This window comes from Phacochoerus africanus, chromosome 2 (genome assembly GCF_016906955.1).
Source record: "Phacochoerus africanus isolate WHEZ1 chromosome 2, ROS_Pafr_v1, whole genome shotgun sequence".
Classification (NCBI taxonomy): Eukaryota; Metazoa; Chordata; class Mammalia; order Artiodactyla; family Suidae; genus Phacochoerus; species Phacochoerus africanus.
In genome coordinates, this window is record NC_062545.1 from 121904676 (window position 1) to 121922561 (window position 17886).

The following is a 17886-nucleotide window of genomic DNA, read 5'->3' on the forward strand; positions in this document are numbered from 1 at the left end:
CTGTTTTCCAAACAGATCATATGGTGGCAAATGGAGCATAATTCTCATGAGGCTGGAGGACAATTCAATTCAAGTGACATTGAATTAAGCACCTATTATACAAAAGGCACCTTACTAGGTGCTATTGAAGACACAAAGATTGATGAGATAGTCTCTATTGCCCAGTGCTTACGAAAGTCCCTTGAAGCTATGTTTCAACATCTTTCTGAGCAGAAAAATAATACTGACCAGGGCTAAAGTTGCTGGTGATAACAAAGCAGCTGATGCCCAAGAGAGGTGATCTCACAATTGACATTTTCTCCCTTTCACCATCAGGATTCAAACCTCTCACACTGCTGTGGAGCCCTAAGGACAGTCTTTCTCCTTAAGGCTTCCAATCACACCTCAAATATTGGCCTACCTTGCCCCATGCCCAGCAGTGACAGAGCTGACAGGAGGGCAGCTGTGCTTCAGACCCTCCCCTCAATTCTTAATCACTGTTTGTTCCCCCTGTGTCCAGCCTTAAGCTCTCTGCAAGGGTCCTGACTATGTCCCAGAGTACTGTCAAAGTGACCCAGGAAAATGCCCACGTACTTACTTCACTGGTATATCTAACACCCATTGCACTCACCGACCACTTCTCCCACCTCTATGTTGACAGTAAATAATCCCAGTCCCCTACATCACACCCATGCTTCAATTCCCCCATGCTTGAAAAGATGTGAAAGATGTTAGTGTTGGTACGAAGAAAATAAAACAGATTCAAGAGGCAGTGGACAACATTAGTGAATAGATAATAAAAATGATCTCCCGCTTTTATATAGCCCTTTCCAGTAGAGCGTTTTCATCCCATTATCTGATTATATTCTCACTACAACTCTGTGAGGTAGTTAGTGAAGATTATTCCCATTATAGTATAGCTGAAGAACCATATGCTTGAGAGATTAAGTGGCTTGCACCAAAGTCTCCCAGCTAAAAAAGTATGGAGCCAAGTGTCCAAGTTTCTTGACTCCAAATCCAGTGCTCTTCCCCCTATATAGTCTATAATTGTCAGGCAATTGAATGAATTGCCCATGATCATATACCTGCTAAGTGTTGGTGATGGGATTAGGAGTCAGTCTCTGAATCTGTCAACATGGTGCCCTTCTACCATGCCAACTAGCAGAGCCAATGTGCTCAGAATGACTACCATAGAAGATGCCAGAGAAAAGCCTAGACTTCTTCACCCTCCCCCAAGTCAATGATGCATCAAAAAAATGGGATAACCTCTAGTACGCACACAACCTTCCCAGAACAGTACCCAGAAGCAGGTTACAAATGTAAACTTTGAAACTCCTCCTCCATCCATTTACTGAATGTTTACTCATAGCAGTTTGGGCAGATGGGAAAGAGGTAAGCTGAGCTGAGCTCATTTATGCTCTTAAGAAAATTAAAACCTTAATTTCCATCTTCCTTCCTCACCAAACTTAAACTCCCTGCCCCACTCTATTAAACTCCTGAACCTCAAAATGAAATTCAATCTGACTTAGAGTTGGAAGCAGGAACAATGAATACATCCGTAAGGTTCTGGATACCTTTCTCTCTCCAGCTTGTTACTAGGAGATCTGGCCATGGGATTTTCATCCAGAGGGCTCACTCGACACTTCTAAGCATTTTCACTCCTTTCCTTTGCATGTGTCTCAATCCTAGACTGAGGACGGCAAAGTGGGGGTGGGGTGAGGATATTTAAAGAGGAGTAATAAAGGGAAACTGCTACAGGAAGGCAGAGCTAAAATCTTTCTGTTCATTAACATGCTTCATTAGTGGAAGAGAGGAAGGAAGTTTCAGAATCGTGACTTAAAACCCAACTCCAGAAACAGTTCCAGGGAGTACAGGTAACATAACACAGAACCCAGTATTCACTTACTGCCCCCTGCCCATTTTTGCTTATGCGATAATACTTGAGCTAAAGATGGTAACCACTTTTCAAAAAGGCACTCTCCCTCCAAACCTAGAAACACGGATCAAGTTATATTAATCTAGAGTTCTTATACTTCCTCTCCTTCACAGTGCCAAAGAAGAGGGTTAAGTACATTGCATCCACGAAAAAAGAAAATATCCACAAACTCTTGAAAATTTTAAAGGGCTGTCTTACATTTAAAGCGTGTTGATGCTTAAACTGGTTTCCAGCTTGACTGTCTGAAACATTCCCATGGTAGTTATTCAGAACACACTGGTTTCCCTAATGCTGGTGCCCTGCCAGGGGCCACAGTTCTCTCTGGAAGAGAAGCAGCTATTCTTTCGGTTTGATGTACCAGGCTTCCCCTAGGGAAATTGTTTTGAGGAGTATAGGCACTGGGATGCTTTCTGAGGTTTTTAAATGGAGATGGGCTTTTACTGTATGATGAACTGTGCGCGCTATAAGATGGGTGAGCTGCTTGAGGCCCTACAGGGCCTGCAGCAACTCTGCGAGGGGGGAGGGGAGCGGGACTGGGAGATAGCATCTCCCTTTAATCAGGAGTCCAGCTTTAGCACAATACCTCCTTGCAATATTTGGTGGTCTTTATGTACAAAATATTTATATACAATATATCCTACAAAGGTGGCAGGCAGAGCTTGATAACATAGATGAAGATGAAAGCACTTTCACTCATCCTCTCTAGGCCTATGGAGAGATTTGGTGCTGGAACAACGAAATGGTTTTCAGGTTTCTAATATTTATTCCCTAAGAGTTATCTTCTGTGTCGGCTGTGAACTTTGGCGGTTGGTGACCTAAGCTGTGAACTCTAGGGAGTAACTTCACATTAACCTGGGCCTGAAGCTGTTCTAAAAAGGACAAGGGAAATGGGGCTGGGGAGAGAGTATCTCCCTTCAATCAGTGGTCCAGATGCAGCCAAACACCCAGTTAGATATTTGGCAAGACACACACACCACATGACATTTATTTACATTATGCCCTACTAGGATGAAAGGAAGGGCTTTAACCATGCTGATGAGGATAAAAGAGATTCCAGGCAGATGGGGAGATGTAGTACTGGGTTAATTATATGATCTCTCTAGACTTCCACAAATGCTATGATGGGTGGTGGTGACAGGAGCCTGCAGGTCCTGGTGAGTAATGTTATGCTTTGCGTGGGCCTGAACAAGTCCACAAGGAGAAAGGAGGTGGTCTGGGGAGGGGAGAGATGATCTCCTTTCCATCAATTGTCCAGATGTTGCCAAATAGCTCCTAATATTTGGCAAAATGCATTCATATAATTTATATACATCATGCCCATCATGATGGATGGCAAGGGATTGATCATGCTCAGGATCACAGAAGAGCTTCTACTTACACACATGGGGCAGATGGGGGACAGGAAATCCTAGGCTAATTAAATGATTTATAGGATCCCTAAAATATGTTTCTCTTCTAAATAGTTATATGAATACTCAAGGAAATGTCACCTTTCAAGCTACTTCAAAAACATAGGTAATGATAAGATAAACTGATTAATAATAAATATTTGATTTAATAGACCCTATTTACATGTGACCCAACTATTTTATAAACTAAAAACAGACCTAAGTTTTGACAATATCCTGTTAAGTTGCTTTAATACTCTCAACAACTGCAGCACCATCACTATGAAATTCTTTTTTTTTTCTTGCTTTCTGCCAGGGTTTGCCAAGAATTGCTTTAGCCCCAGTCCAGAGGCCCTCGGGGCTGTAGGGAGCACTCTATAAAAGCCAACATTTCTTAGAGGTGAAGGTAAGAAAGAGAGTAAATGAGAAAACAAATGAAAAAGCCTTACTTAGAGGGGCATGTCAGGGACTCAGCACTTAACTATATCTGCTACAAATCTAAAGGGATAGGATAAAGACAACTAAGAGAAGTTCTTTCCTTTGGCAACACAGTAACCCAAACAAAACAAAACTGTATACATTTTACTAAGGGATATGCTGATGAATATTAACTAGAAAGCTAGGGGTGGGTGTGAGGGCATGGGGGGAAACCCCTGATTTGTAATATTTGCTAATTTCCATGGTATAAATACTCCCACCATTGTCAATTTCAAACTACAAACAAGAAGTACAAAACTTCTGAGTTGGGAAGAAATGTACAACAGCACAGCATTATATAGTACTTCTGCCATATATACACAGTAGGTGCAAATAATCTCAAGTAGAAAAACAATAAAATATGTTTTTGAGTATTACTTTTGTTTTTAATATAATTTGTTTAATCGTTAAGTGCATGTAATTTAATTTTTAATAATGGCTGTGTTTAACAACCAGGTTGCAAGATTCTTGATAATAATGGGTGAGCCTGCATGAGTTGGCTCCAACATACCACACCTACATGAATAAGAGGGAAAGAAAAAAATCAGACTGAAAACTATCAAGTAGTAGTTGCTATTACTTCTTTTTCTCTTTTTAGATATATAGATAAGGAAATATAGCAGAAAACTAATCAAAGGATTTTTAGGGTTTCCAAAATTCAATGTGCTTGGTTCATTATTCCCTCAAAAAATATAAACTAGTCTCATGTTTCAAAGAATTTTAGAGACAAACATGTGGGCACTTATAGTACAGATAAATGTCCAATTATAAAATTGGGCTTTTATGCTAAACAGTTTCCATGTGCTTTACAAACTAACTAGAATACTACATGAATTGTTTTCCCGTTTACTTGTTTTACTGCTATCAAGCAGCTCAGGGATATTCAATTACTTAGTAAATTCTGGACTGGGCCCACCTTCTGCCTGAGTCAGCAACTTTTTCATTCCTGACGTCCTCAGAACAAGGGATGTCACCTTTACACACTCAGAATTATGAAGAAAAGAAGAAAAAAAGAGAATGAGTAGAAAGGAAAGGAGGAGGAAGAGAGAGAGAGAAAGATGCCTAAAGCAGTGTCAGAGTGCTACCAATTCTAGCCTCGGGTTCTGACAGTTTGCAAGGGCCTGTTAGCTTGTGTCAGAGGCTGCAGTCACATGTTTCCTTAGCTTAACATCACAACCGCTGCACTGCTGGATGAAAAGATGAATACATCTACTGCACAATCATCTCAGTTGTACTTTCGCAAGCTTTGCCCTTGAGAGGACAAACATCTGGATAAATGATACTTCACATTTTTTCCTGATGTTTGCAAATGTCTGGATGGATCATGAATGCCATGGACAAAATCTGTATAACTAACTTGAATGTTCGCATTTCATCCTGTGATCTTGCTGCCCTAAAGACAAAGCAATAAATGCTTCTAAAACTTACTAAAATAATGCAATTGTGTGTAAGAGACAAACTTAAGCTGCAATTACTATTGCTTTATTTAGGAATGTACAATTTTAAAAGCTTTCCTTTTCCTAAAATTTAAAATTTTCCCATCATGTCTGAAAAACTTTAAAATGGCTAGGTAAAGAGTTATCCATAGAGTAATGTTAAAGATTGAATTTATGTGGAATAATCAGTACAGGTAAGTATGCTAATTTATTTTGCTAGCTGAGAGTCTGGCTTGAAGCTATATTTGTGGGCTAATAAATATTTCACACTTATTTGCTAAAGCTGTGTTAATGTATCATAATGCTGTCTTATTTTTTATGAAGATGACACCACTGATCTTCATGGGGGGGGACATGTGTACAGGAAGTGATTTTTCTGGAACAAAGGGAGAATCTGTGTTAAGCTGGTCACATTTTCTCACCTAATGAAAGACTGGAAATACTAACTTCTTATATGGTCACCTGAACACTTCTGATGTATTTAGCCTAACTCAAAGCTGTGCATGTAAACAGAGATAGGCCTTTATCATAACCACAGTTACAAACACATGTATATACTAAGTTCCTTTCAGTGGTTAAAAGGAAAAAAAAGCAAGACAACCCAATATGAAAGTGGTTAAATCATTTTCGATCGTTGTCACCCACTAAGATCTGCTGAAGTCCATTGGTTCAAGTTGCCAGAAGTGCCCATGAGCAAACAAAACAATTGTATGTGTTAAAAAATCCAAGACAAATAAGTAGTACTAAAAAAAGAATAACGATTAAATTATGAGTTGTGTGGCTAACGGAAATGAACAACCTTTGATAAAATGGTCCCAATGGAGAAGAATTTTTGTTTTTAAAATGCCGCTGTGGTGAAACTTTGCCTCTTCTTGTGGAAATTTACCTTCGGTCTCCTTCAACTCGCTTTTTACGAACTAGGCAAGAAAGAAAGAAATGTTTAAAAAGACAAAAACTAGGAATATTCCTTAAGTGTCCAACAAACAACATTAATCACACAATAGCAATCTCACACACTTGAGGACACAGTTATCAAAAATTTCAATACTCAATTACCCATGGCAATAAATGGAAAAGGTAGAATAGTGCCTTGTGAAATCTGCATTTAAATAAAGCTATGTCTGATAGTTGGGAACTTGAATGTTGGCACTTCCCCATTTCTATGGAGTAGAAGGTCCAGAACCAACCCGTGAAACAGTGAACTTCTACATACTTTCATGTTTACCTATTTACAGCACATCTTCTCAGCTTCTATGTAACTCAGTTACCAACTGGCTGTAACTAAACCCCAAGGATGACATATTCACAACTCTGATTTCAGCCTGAAGACCAGGAGGAGCTTCAAACATATGTTTAAAGTTCCTAAACTGTTTGAAATGGAAACTGTGAAGCATCAATCTCCAAGGAAGGTGTGATTCAGATGGCTAGCAAACTCAGAGATTAAGCTTCCTTTAATCTGGTACTCAATATCAAAGAAACTGCCCTGACTGCCTTTCCTAGTTTCTGCAACCTTCTTCTTCCCCTTTCACCTCCTCACCTGCAAGCTTCTCTGGAGGACAGGAAAAGCACTGCTCTAATCTAAAAAATTCGACAAAATCCGTTGCCCAAAGTGCTGCCCTTAGGCTCAGGATTCCCACTCCATTTACTTCAAACCTTTTGTCTTGCTTGTTTTTCTTTGGTCTCCATGTGGTTCAGCTGTGGACCAGGTGTTTTCTGAGGTACCTTCCACCTGGTGCTCCATCCAGTCCCTAAAACCCTGTTTGCTAGGCTGCCCCGAGCTGGGCCGCACCATTTGTACCTTGGAGGCAAGCACTGCCATATGCCTGCCAGCCTCTAAATGCCATTCTCTGAACCTTGGCTGGGCCTCAGAGTCTTGGCTAAGCCTGTCTGGGCAGGAACTGGACATGAATATTTATCTGACCTCTTTGGGCTCTAACCCTTAGTGTCCATCTTGTCCACCATCTGAATCCTCCCCATGGCCAGCACTGTACTTGGTGGGCCACCTTGTCCAGTTTCCTTGACCAAGGTCTGGCATTCTGTCCCTGACCCTCAAACTGGGGACTGAGGCCTGCTGACATCTTGCCAAGTAGACTGCCTGTACCTGGATGTCCTTTTTCCATGCTGCCTTAGGGAGCTGGGATGTCTCCAAATCAAGCCTTCCCAATCAGTCCCATTTCTCTTTGCTGTGGCTGACCAGGACATGCCCCTCCTCATCCTCACATAAGATATGCCACGAGTCCTCAGCAAAGAGTAGATAGCAGAAAAGATTAAAGAGGGCCTAAATGGAAGAGCTACTTCTGAGTTTAACCTTTATAATAAGCTCTAACATCAGTTCATGTCACATGTAAATCACTTAGGTATCAGACATAACCATATTTAAACCCAAGTAAAAAAGCACAGTTAGGAGTCAAACATAGTGAACTAGGAATTTTCATGTCATTGTGTCCATCTTCTGGTGCAGATAACAACAGAGGGCGACTACATGTAAGGAGAAGTAAATATATGAAGGAAATCAAGCAAAAATCAAAAGTTGTGTGGAAAAAAGAACAAACAGTTCTGCTTGGAGTTCCTGTTGTGGCTCAGCCAAAACAAACCTGACTAGTATCCATGAGGATGCAGGTTTGATCCCTGGCCTTGCTCAGTGGGTTAAGGATCCAGTGTTGCTGTGGCTGTGGTGTAGGCTGGCAGCTCCAATTCAACCCCTAGCCTGGGAACTTCCATATGGCGCAACTGCAGCCCTCAAAAAAAAAAAAAAAAAAGAAGAACAAACAGTTACTCTTGAGAGAGCACTACAATAAAACTTAAAGCACTATGAAGATGATGAGGATTCCTATGACCATGCAATAATGTGCTTTTGATGAAGGGCTGACAACAAAGGCCAGTGGAATGGTATCTGTGAGATGTTATATATGAAGTGGAGAAATGAATGGTCATCTTGCTCTTCTAACTGCTAATAGCACATATGGCTGCATTACCCAGGTCATTATTCTTTGTGATGGCAGCTGCCACTCTTGTTCGTGGCCCTTGCTTGGTAAACTGATATCCAAACTTGAGGATCCTTGAATTCTCCTCGAGCATCTGGGCAATTTCCATCTCTACAGCTGTTCCCAACTGCTGTCTCTGATGGCAGGTGTGGACACATACAGCGGACGGCCAAGAAGGAAGAGGAAACAGTTACTTGTATGGAAAAGATGCATGGCTCTTTGTTCGACAAAAGGCGAGTCTCACATTGAAAGGGACAAAGTCACCTGAGATATTTCTCTCATACAGTCATTTGAGGCCTGTTCCTTGTCTAGAAGCCAAGTCCAATAGACAGCTGAATCTGTTGGCATGTTTGACTGGAAAGACTAAACAAATTCTTATGAGGAAAAGACAATCCCAGATGTAAAAATTAAAGCAAATTAATACTCGGTATTTCTAATTTACCCCAGTATCTGCTGTTTAAACAAGGGGAGTTTTTATAATAGTGATAGTGTCTAACAGCAATCAATCCACTTACGGAATTTTCTGTTCTGGGATCCATATTTCCAAAGAGCTGAAGATCATCAACCAAATGGGGCCAGTCTCTCAACAGAGTCTCACTAGGAGATCCTCAAGAGGCTTTATTTGAGTGTTTTGAACCATGGCCAGGTGAACTATCATAAAGGGGTTATTGGGCGACAGAAAATCCCCCAAGCTTTTTAAGTTGGTGGGAAAAGGTTTTGGTTTGCTTACTTTTTGAGACATAGAATAATTTAAAAAGTGGAGTTAAAAAATAGGAGCACTTAAATCTAAGAATTTACAATTAAATTTAAGGAAAATGGGTGTATTTTTTCATAATTTATTCATTCATTTAAAACATACAAAAACAAACAAAAAAGTATATAAGATATAACAGTTCTCTTTCCTCAGTATCCCCCTTCTCCATAGAGAAAGTCAGTTTGGCATGTAGTCTTTGAAGCATTTTCTGTGCCCCCTCCCTTTTTTATGGCTGCACCTGAGGCATATGGAAGTTCCCAGACTAGGGATAGAATTGGAGCTGCAGCTGGAGCCTATGCCTCAGGCACAGCCACACCTGATCTGAGCTGCATCAGACCTATACCGCAGCTCAGACAACACTGAATTCTTAACCCACTGAGTAAGGTCAGAGATCAAACCCATATCCGCATGGATACAAGTCAGATTCTTAACCTACTGAGCCACAGCGGGAACTCCCCCCAATATAGGTTTAACTTTTGAAAAGTTAAGTACTGTGTAGAAGAAGAAGTGTACGGAGCAATTTTTGTGTCTTAGGCAAGTTCTAAGGTTTAACTCTGCTCCTTTTCTTTCTTTTCATCCAGTAACCTGTCAAACAAGTCTCTCCCCAAGAAATGAACAAAATGTGACATTTCCAGTCAGACAATAACAGCTCTGGTTATCCACAGTACAGACATGAGTGTCTTCAGCAATTTAGGTCTATGGGAGAAAGAAGCAGCAAAAAAGTAAGAGATATCAACCTCAAAGCTTCATGAGCAACTTGAGCTCATGACACACTTTAGAATAGCAGGACTTTATTAAGGATTGAGATCTGAGCTAAGGTCAGGGCTTGCCATAGTTATGACTTGAGCCCCTGAGGTAGGTCAAAGGTGGTATCCAAGGGCAGAAGGAGCTCAAGGTGGATGTAGCTGACTGGGTGGGGGTGGGACAGGATGACCTAAAGCCCCTCTATTTCCCTTCGTAAACCTTAGGCATTTGCTTGAGTTGTGGACCAACAAAACGTAATCTGCTTTTCTCTCTGTGAAAAAAAAGGGGGGGGGGAGTTCCCTGGTGGCTCAGTGGGTTGAGGATCTGGCATTATCACTGCTGTGGCATCGGTTCAATCCCCAGTCTTGGAACTTCCACATGTCATGGGTGCAGCCAAAAAAAAAAAAAAAAAGTAATTGTCCTAGATTTGGGCAACATACAAGTTGGGCACGCTATGGTAATATAAAGAATGTAGGAGCTGAAGAAAATTATTTTGGGAGGAGGGCATATAAAAGAAGGGGAGGCAATTGATTTACTTCTTCCCTTGTACTACTTCAGAGGCTGAAATTAATTAGCAATATTATAACTGTATGGAATCATAGTTCATATCTTGGGTGGCTGGAATCCTTAAAGTTTGATTATATGTATTGCAATATTTGTATATACCTTGTTTTTTTGTTTATACCTACTAATGTGTAATGAGCTTTAAAATATAACTTCTTTTCACACATATGAACATATACACATTGATGATGACAATAAACACTATTCATAATCATAAAAAAGGGTAGGAAGTAATACAGTATAAAGCATCTTTCTTACCCAGAATCATCATGTTTTATAGTTATTATTATTATTATTATTATTTGCTTTTTAGGGCCCCAGGCATGGCATATGGAAGTTTCCAGGCTAGGGGTCTAACTGGAGCTACAGCTGCTGGCCTGCGCCACAGCCACAATAGCACCAGATCTGAGCAACATCTGTAACCTATTCCACAGCTCACAGCAATGCCAGATCCTTAACCCACTGAGTGGGGCCAGGGGTTGAACCCATGTCCTCATTGATACTGTTGGGTTTGTTACACTGAACCACAGGAGAACTCCAAAAAAGAATTGTACCGAAGTATAGTTTATTTACAATGTTGCATTAATTTCTGGAGCATCTTTCTTTCTTAGCCTGTATCTTTTCTCTCTCATCAGTCCGTCCTTCCTTTCCTCCCTTCCCTTCCCTTTCTTTCTTTCTTTTTTTATTGGAGATCTTTTGTGTTGTATAAACCCATGGCAACAAATGGACACCAAAATTTCTTATAATTTGGATATGCTTCTCTTTTTTTTTAAGTCACTAAATACAAAGAAAAAGAAACAAAAGTTTAAGCAAACATTTCTTCAGATCACCTCCTTTTTAAAGTGATATCTTTTCCCTACTCAAATTTATTTAGCAGGTACCCATTTGTTTCATTACTGTGCATCAATAATTGCTATTCTCACAGGGGCACTGGATTAAATCATCACGTGTTTACCTGGAGCATAGCCACGGCGGCCACCCCAGTGGCAGGTTCTCAGCAGGCCTGGGTTTTGGTGAAGCTGCCTGCTGCAGTGATGCTAAATTGGTCTCAGCAGCTGGTCCTGCCTGAGGAAACTGTCTTGGAGGTTATTTTATTTCAAACCCTTCATTATACAGATGAGGAAAGTGAAGTCTACCTCTAACAGTCCAGGAGTCAATGAACAAAATTTGGATGGAAAATAAATTTTGACTCTGAATTCCCTCGTTCTTGGAATAAAGCAAATATTTTCCCAGTTGCTCTAGAACTTAATCCTCTTTCCTGTCACTAGTAAAGAGAAGCCATTTCAGAGGCATGTTGGGAGATGAAAATTGAAGGATAACATATACCCACTCCTAGAGGGCTGAGGAGGGGCAGTGAGGCTGATGCTGCAAAAGGCTTTAAGAGAGCAAGTTCACACTTCATATTTCAGGGTCTTTTTCACATGCATCCTAAAAGGCTATTCTATTCTAAATTTTCAGGATTTCAGCTCATTTACTAGGTATAAGGTTTCTATACCTTAGCAAAGAAAAAGGACACAGTTAAGTTTGAATTTTAGTAAAAAACAAATAATTTACGGGACATACTTGTACTAAAAACTATTCATTGTTTATCTGAAATTCAAATATAACTGTACGTTATCTGGCAACCCTAAGTGGGTAGTATCCTACAAAGAAGTGGAATCAGAGTATCTGGGACATCATTTCAGATATGGGGTTTCACAATGGCCTAAACCCACAGAGAGAGTTAAATACACTTTGGAATAAGGAATCCACTTCTGTCTTAGCTCTCCTGGAAATATTTACTAAGAGCCCTTTTAATTTCTCTTGATACCGGCCTATTTAATGTACATCCCCGTGCTATTCTTTTCACTCACTTCATATTTGCCTCTAGCTTCTTTTCCTACTCCCCCGCTCTCTAATCTACTAGCAGCTGGACACGCATTAGGATAGACAGGAGCCATATGTACACATTCCCAAGGACTTACTCCATGCCTCAGCATTCTTCTGGGGAGGGTCAGAGTGAGGGAGTACTTGTTTCCTGGTGGGATCCCCTGTTCCCCTGGCAACAAGCCCCAGGAGTGTAAGGGCAGAGGACCTGCACTCAAACAGCTTACTTGTTCTGGTTAGCAAAAGAAAGGAGAGGAGAACTATTCATGGGAAGGGGGGAAGGGGGTGGTCTCCATGGCTGAGGCAATAGTCTTGGGTGGGACTTATGACTTTATCAGATCTTGGAGAGTCTAGATCAGAGCATTTCCCAGACATCAGGGGGTATTTCCCCCACCATCTCCCATCACCCTACAGGGGAATGCTCATAGCACAAGGCTCCAAGTTCTCTCCTCTTTCTGGTCCATTCCAGGGCTCTTTTTTTCACCTAAACTGTGTCTAGACCTCTCACATTCACTGAATCCCATTGTAGACACATCCCTGTAGCCAGAGAGGCAGGGCACAGCATCATGCTGAGAACTGAGAGGTGCTGGCTGTGGGCAGGAGCCACTGGAAGCCAGCAGAGCAACTCCAGAGACACTGTAGGTTGATGCTGGGGACAGAGGAGGGGGTGGCTTCGGGGAAGAGGAGCTTGCTATGGCTGTAGGTGGGACCCCAAGAAGTGCTGTGACAGCTGAGTTTGTGATCACCCTTTGGGTGTGGCCTACCTTTCACAGACTGTCTTCTAGAAACCCGAAACCTTGAAATAGGCTCTGTGGTCAGCGCTAGACAGCAGGAGCCCGGCACTGCTTCTTCGGCTCTGGCAGCCTCTGAACAAGGGCAAGAGTCTGTTTCTGGGCATGGCCTCTCTGCTTTTTTCATAGTTTCAGGGAGAGGCAACAGCAAGGCTGAGACAGGACTGTGCTGAGATGCCTACTAAGAAACTAGGATGAGGAAGGCTGAACAAGGCCTTGCCCGCCCCATCTCTGGTGCCTGACTAGCCGGGCCAGGGGACAGCTGGCTCCTTCTGTCTCAGGCTGCCCCACTATGCACTGTTTAATTATTAATACACTCTCCCACACACCCTTCACAGGCCAGATGCTGTCATTATTTGCTAGAAAGCCAGAACATCAACCGGAATGATGGAACAGTCTTTTAACTCCCTACATTGTGGTATCCCCTCCGTCTCACGTGTACCCTGTGGGTTAGCTCACCTGGTTGTCGATCTTGATCTCTGTCAATGTGTCATTTTCTTTTAACGCCTCTACAAGGGCCAGGATCCCAGCACCGGTGATAAAATTAGATTCTATGTTTAGACTTTTCAAGGTCTTGTTTACTTTTAGCATATCTGCAAAAGCCTTAGTATGTGAGAAAGAAATTACTGTTAGGGTTTCTAAAGATTTATTTACTAAACCCCCCACTGCACATTAAATAGGTATTTTTTGCTATACTTAAAGAAAAGCCTAAATTGTATTTTCACCTCCGAGAAACAAAGATAATAATTTAAAACTGAAATAAAAATAGTTTAATTCAGCAGCTCAGACTCATGAATTTCACAAATATGCAGAACTGAAACGAAAAGATACTGACATAGAATTAATAACTTTGCTTTGTTACGTAGGGACTTAAAAACAAAATTTTGGGGGATGCAACTGTAGCATATGAAAATTTCTGAGGCCAGGGATTGAACCTGTACCACAGCAGCAACCTGAGCATGGCAGACAAGTCCTTAACCTGCTGAGCTACAAGGGAACTCCCTACAGCTGCATTTTGAAAAAGTTCTCCAGGTAACTAATGTTCAGCCAGGATTGACAACCACATTAATTAAAATCATACAAGCAACTAGAATAATGAAAAAACAAACTGCTAACAGGGATATGATGATGATTGCTCTGGGAGTAGAACAAGGAAGTTCTAAACTATATTAATTGTTTTTTATGGTGGAAAAGACAAGAAGGAGGAAGATGAGAAGGAATTCAACTTGGGACAAGAACGAGGTTTCCAACCTTGGCACTACTGACATGTGAGGCCAGAGAATTCTTTGTTTTGGGAGGTTATCCTATGTATTATAGGACGTTCAGCAGCCTCTGAGACCTGCCAAATGTCCATCCCAGTCATTATAACCAAAAATATCTCCAGACACTGCCGACTATCCCCCGGAGTGCAAAATCACACCAAGTTGAGAACCACTGGACTAGAAGAGTAATCCTCTATATTAGTTAAGCTGTTACTTGAACTGCAAGCAGAGCTCAAGGATTTGGGCTGATGTTATTGTACACCATGTACATTAGAGTGCATTTATTCAGTGCTAGGTCTTTAATTAGAATGAAATTTACAGATTTTAATTAAAGCCCCAGAAGGGAATGCATCAGGCCTATCCGTATGGCCGCTCCAAGTATGGGGATTTTATTTTCATTACTAGAATAATGAAATGTCAGAGCAATTAGGCCTTCAGAAAAAAAAGTTTCAGGACCTCCTGGCAAGTAGCCAGGATCTTGCCACTTTCTTTCAAACTTGAGAAAACACTTTTCTCATACTCAACAAAGCAGAGAAAAGAGACGCAGCCAAACATAATCTTGGGCTGCAGGCCCATGTTCACTTCAGTTCAGCAAATATTTGAGCATCTATTACATGTGTGTGGGATAATAACATTAGTAAAACAAAGACTAGATTTCTTAAAGGTTATGAAAATAATTAGGGTTGAGATATTTAAAAAAAATTTTTTTAAACAGCCACACCTGCAGCATATGAAAGTTACCAAGCCAGAGGGTCAAACAGGAGCTGCTGCTGGGGCCTAGCCATGGCAACACCCAATCCAAGCTGCATCTGTGATGCTGGAATCGCAACCCACTGAGTGAGGCTGTGGATCCAACTCAAATCTTCATAGAGACAACCTGATGAGCCATAATAGGAACTCCAGAGATACATTTTTCAAGAGAAGGTTTTGCTCTCTTGACTTTACAGTATTGTGTAGAACTGCAGTTTCCTGCACTGCCCAAACTTGTACCATCCCAGTGGTAGCCACGGGACACATGTGGCTGTGGAGTCCTTGAAAAGTGCCTGCTCTGAATCAATTGTGCTGTACATGCAAAACAAACACTGGATTTCAAATATGTGGTATGAAAAAAATACCATACAAGATCTCATTACACTTCCACATTACATATTGAAATGACACTATTTTGGATATGCTGGTTTAAATAAAATATATTATTAAATTTAATTTCACCCATCTCTCTCTTTTTTTTTTTTTTTAATGTGGTTACTAGAAAATTTAAAGTTCTACACGTGGCTTACAATTGTGGCTCTCCTTTTATTTCCATTGGACAGAGATGTTCTGAACTTTTGATTTCCTTGTGGCATCACTGTTAATAATAACAGCATTTTTTACATATATGGGCCTTTTCTCTACATCAGCATTCATTATTGAGGGAAGTTTCATTAATACACCCCCTACTAAAGATGAGGTTATATGGAAGTGCTTGGGGCATACTAGAATGAATTTGATTACAAGTCACTTAAATTCACTTGCTGGCTTGGCCACATGCTGTGTAATCTTAGTTAAGTTACTCAAACTGAGTCTTAGTTGCCACGTCTGTAAAATGGGGGTAATGGCATCACATATAGCTTGTTTATATTCACAATAATCCCACAAGTGCTTTGTTGAATCTGTTTCAGCGCCTTAAATAGAAAAGTCTCTTAAAGCTCTTTTTGGTCTTTTTGTTTTTTTAGGGCCACACCTGCGGCATATGGAGGTTCCCAGTCTAGGGGTGTAATCAGAGCTGTAGCTGCTGGCCTACACCACAGCCACAGTAATGCCGGATCCTTAACCCACTGAGCGAGGCCAGGGATTGAACCCGCAACCTCGTGGTTCCTAGTTGGATTCGTTTCCAGTGCGCCACGACGGGAACTCCCATGAAGCTTTTTCTTTAATGTTGATTTGTAATTCTTAACAGCAAGTTGTTCAGCCATAATCGCAGTCTAAATCTCTCTACTGCCTGTGGGGTAATCAACCAATTCTCAAGCTTTAGAAAGCTTCTTTCTTAAATATGGCATAGCTAAATGAAGAATCATCATGGTGAAGGCTGGACCATGTGAATCCAACCAGGCATAAGGCTGAAAGAGGCTTTTTTTTTCAATACCCTAAAGGATAGCCATTATTCCTTGCAGTTGTAGAGTGTGCTTCTCACATGGTATTTTTTTTTCAATACATAGTTGTTGGATTAAAAATAGTATCAAAGAGCTTATTATATTTGGAATTTATTTAGTCCATTTAACAAGTTATCTATTTGAGGGAGTTCCTGTCGCAGCTCAGCGGTTAACAAATCCAACTAGGAACCATGAGGTTGCAGGTTGATCCCTGGCCTCGCTCAGTGGGTTGAGGATCCGGCATTGCTATGGCTCTGGTGTAGGCCAGCAGCTACAGCTCTGATTGCACCCTTAGCCTGGAACCTCCATATGCCTTGGGTGCGGCCCTAGAAAAGACAGAAAAAAAAGACAAAAAACCCCCCAGCAAGTTATCTATTTGACCTAGAGTAGAAGTTAGATCATTTACTAGTAGTGCTGACAGTGAATTGTAAACTATTCACATCCCTGCCATTTTACTATAAACAGTATGTTAAATAGAAATGACAAATCATTTCTTTATTTACCCCTTTGGTTACTTACATACAAAATATATTGTGAATATTTTTGCTTTATTGAAAGCAAACCTACTAAAGGGTAGAGATTATAAACAAAATCATACAAAGATATGAACCCTTAAATTGCTAATTTCACCTTCTAGTTCTGCCCTTTTTCTATTTTAATAGTAAGTTTCAAAAATTGATTTCAACCTGCAAATTTAGATATGAAATAATTGCTGGTGAAAACATCAATTTTGTAGCTTAGTCCCTTTCTACCTAAGTGCTTATTTAAAGTTTGCTATCATCAGAAAATATTGTCTATTGCTAAGAGGCGAAGGGCATCTTCATTCATTCATTTCACTTGACAAGTATTTCTCAAACATCTATTCTGTGCCAGCACCATGATGGGTCATCATTACTTTCATGTGTCTGTTGTTGTTTCTTTTTTTTTCTTTTTTCGGCTGCCCCACAGCAGATGGAGTGCTCAGGCCAGGGATCAGATCTGAGCCACAGTTGTGGACCTACACTGCAGCTGTGGCAATGCTGGGTCCTCTAACCCACTGGGCAGGACTGGGATCGAACCTGCATTCTTGGTGCTACAGAGATGCCACTGATGCTGCTGTGCCACAGTGGGAGCCCCCATGTTACCCATTTTTAATGTTATTTTAGATCCGCCAAAAGACATATTACTTTAAATCACATCTTCAAGACAAGAAAACTTTTATTTTCCCAGTCTAATTCAAGTGCTGAGCTTCAGATGCTGCAGAACCACAGGCTTCTGCTCAGGGTGCTGCTAACTGGCATGTTTCAGCAAATGCATGGCAGTGAGGCACTGTAAGTACAGCATAGGTTGGTGGTTAGGCATCCTGGTTGAGGAACCAGAAAGACCTGGTGGTAAATCCTAGCTCTACCACGTGCTCGTTGTGTTACTTTGGAAAAGTTTCTTAACCTCTCTGAGCCTCAGATTGCTCATTTGTTAAAGTTGGAACTAATAATAGTACATACATCATTGTATTTTAGTGGGGATTACATGGGATGATGCGTGTAAAGCACAGAGGTCAGTACTCAAGAAATGCAAGCTGTTACTAAGAGGATTA

The 17886-nt window shown here is 40.9% G+C and overlaps 1 protein-coding gene across 1 annotated transcript in view; it reads right to left on the reverse strand.

Moving 5' to 3' along the window:
* Positions 1 to 5405: 5405 nt before the first annotated feature.
* The window catches only part of TMOD2 (tropomodulin 2), a 48753-nt gene continuing 36272 nt past the window's right edge, over positions 5406 to 17886 (reverse strand). The window contains exons 8-10 of the mRNA XM_047766342.1: positions 13379 to 13522; positions 8192 to 8336; positions 5406 to 6133 (exon numbers count right to left, since the gene is read on the reverse strand). Of these exons, the coding sequence (XP_047622298.1) occupies positions 6099 to 6133; positions 8192 to 8336; positions 13379 to 13522 (324 nt within the window). The 3' untranslated portion in view covers positions 5406 to 6098. The remainder of the gene's footprint in view (positions 6134 to 8191; positions 8337 to 13378; positions 13523 to 17886) is intronic.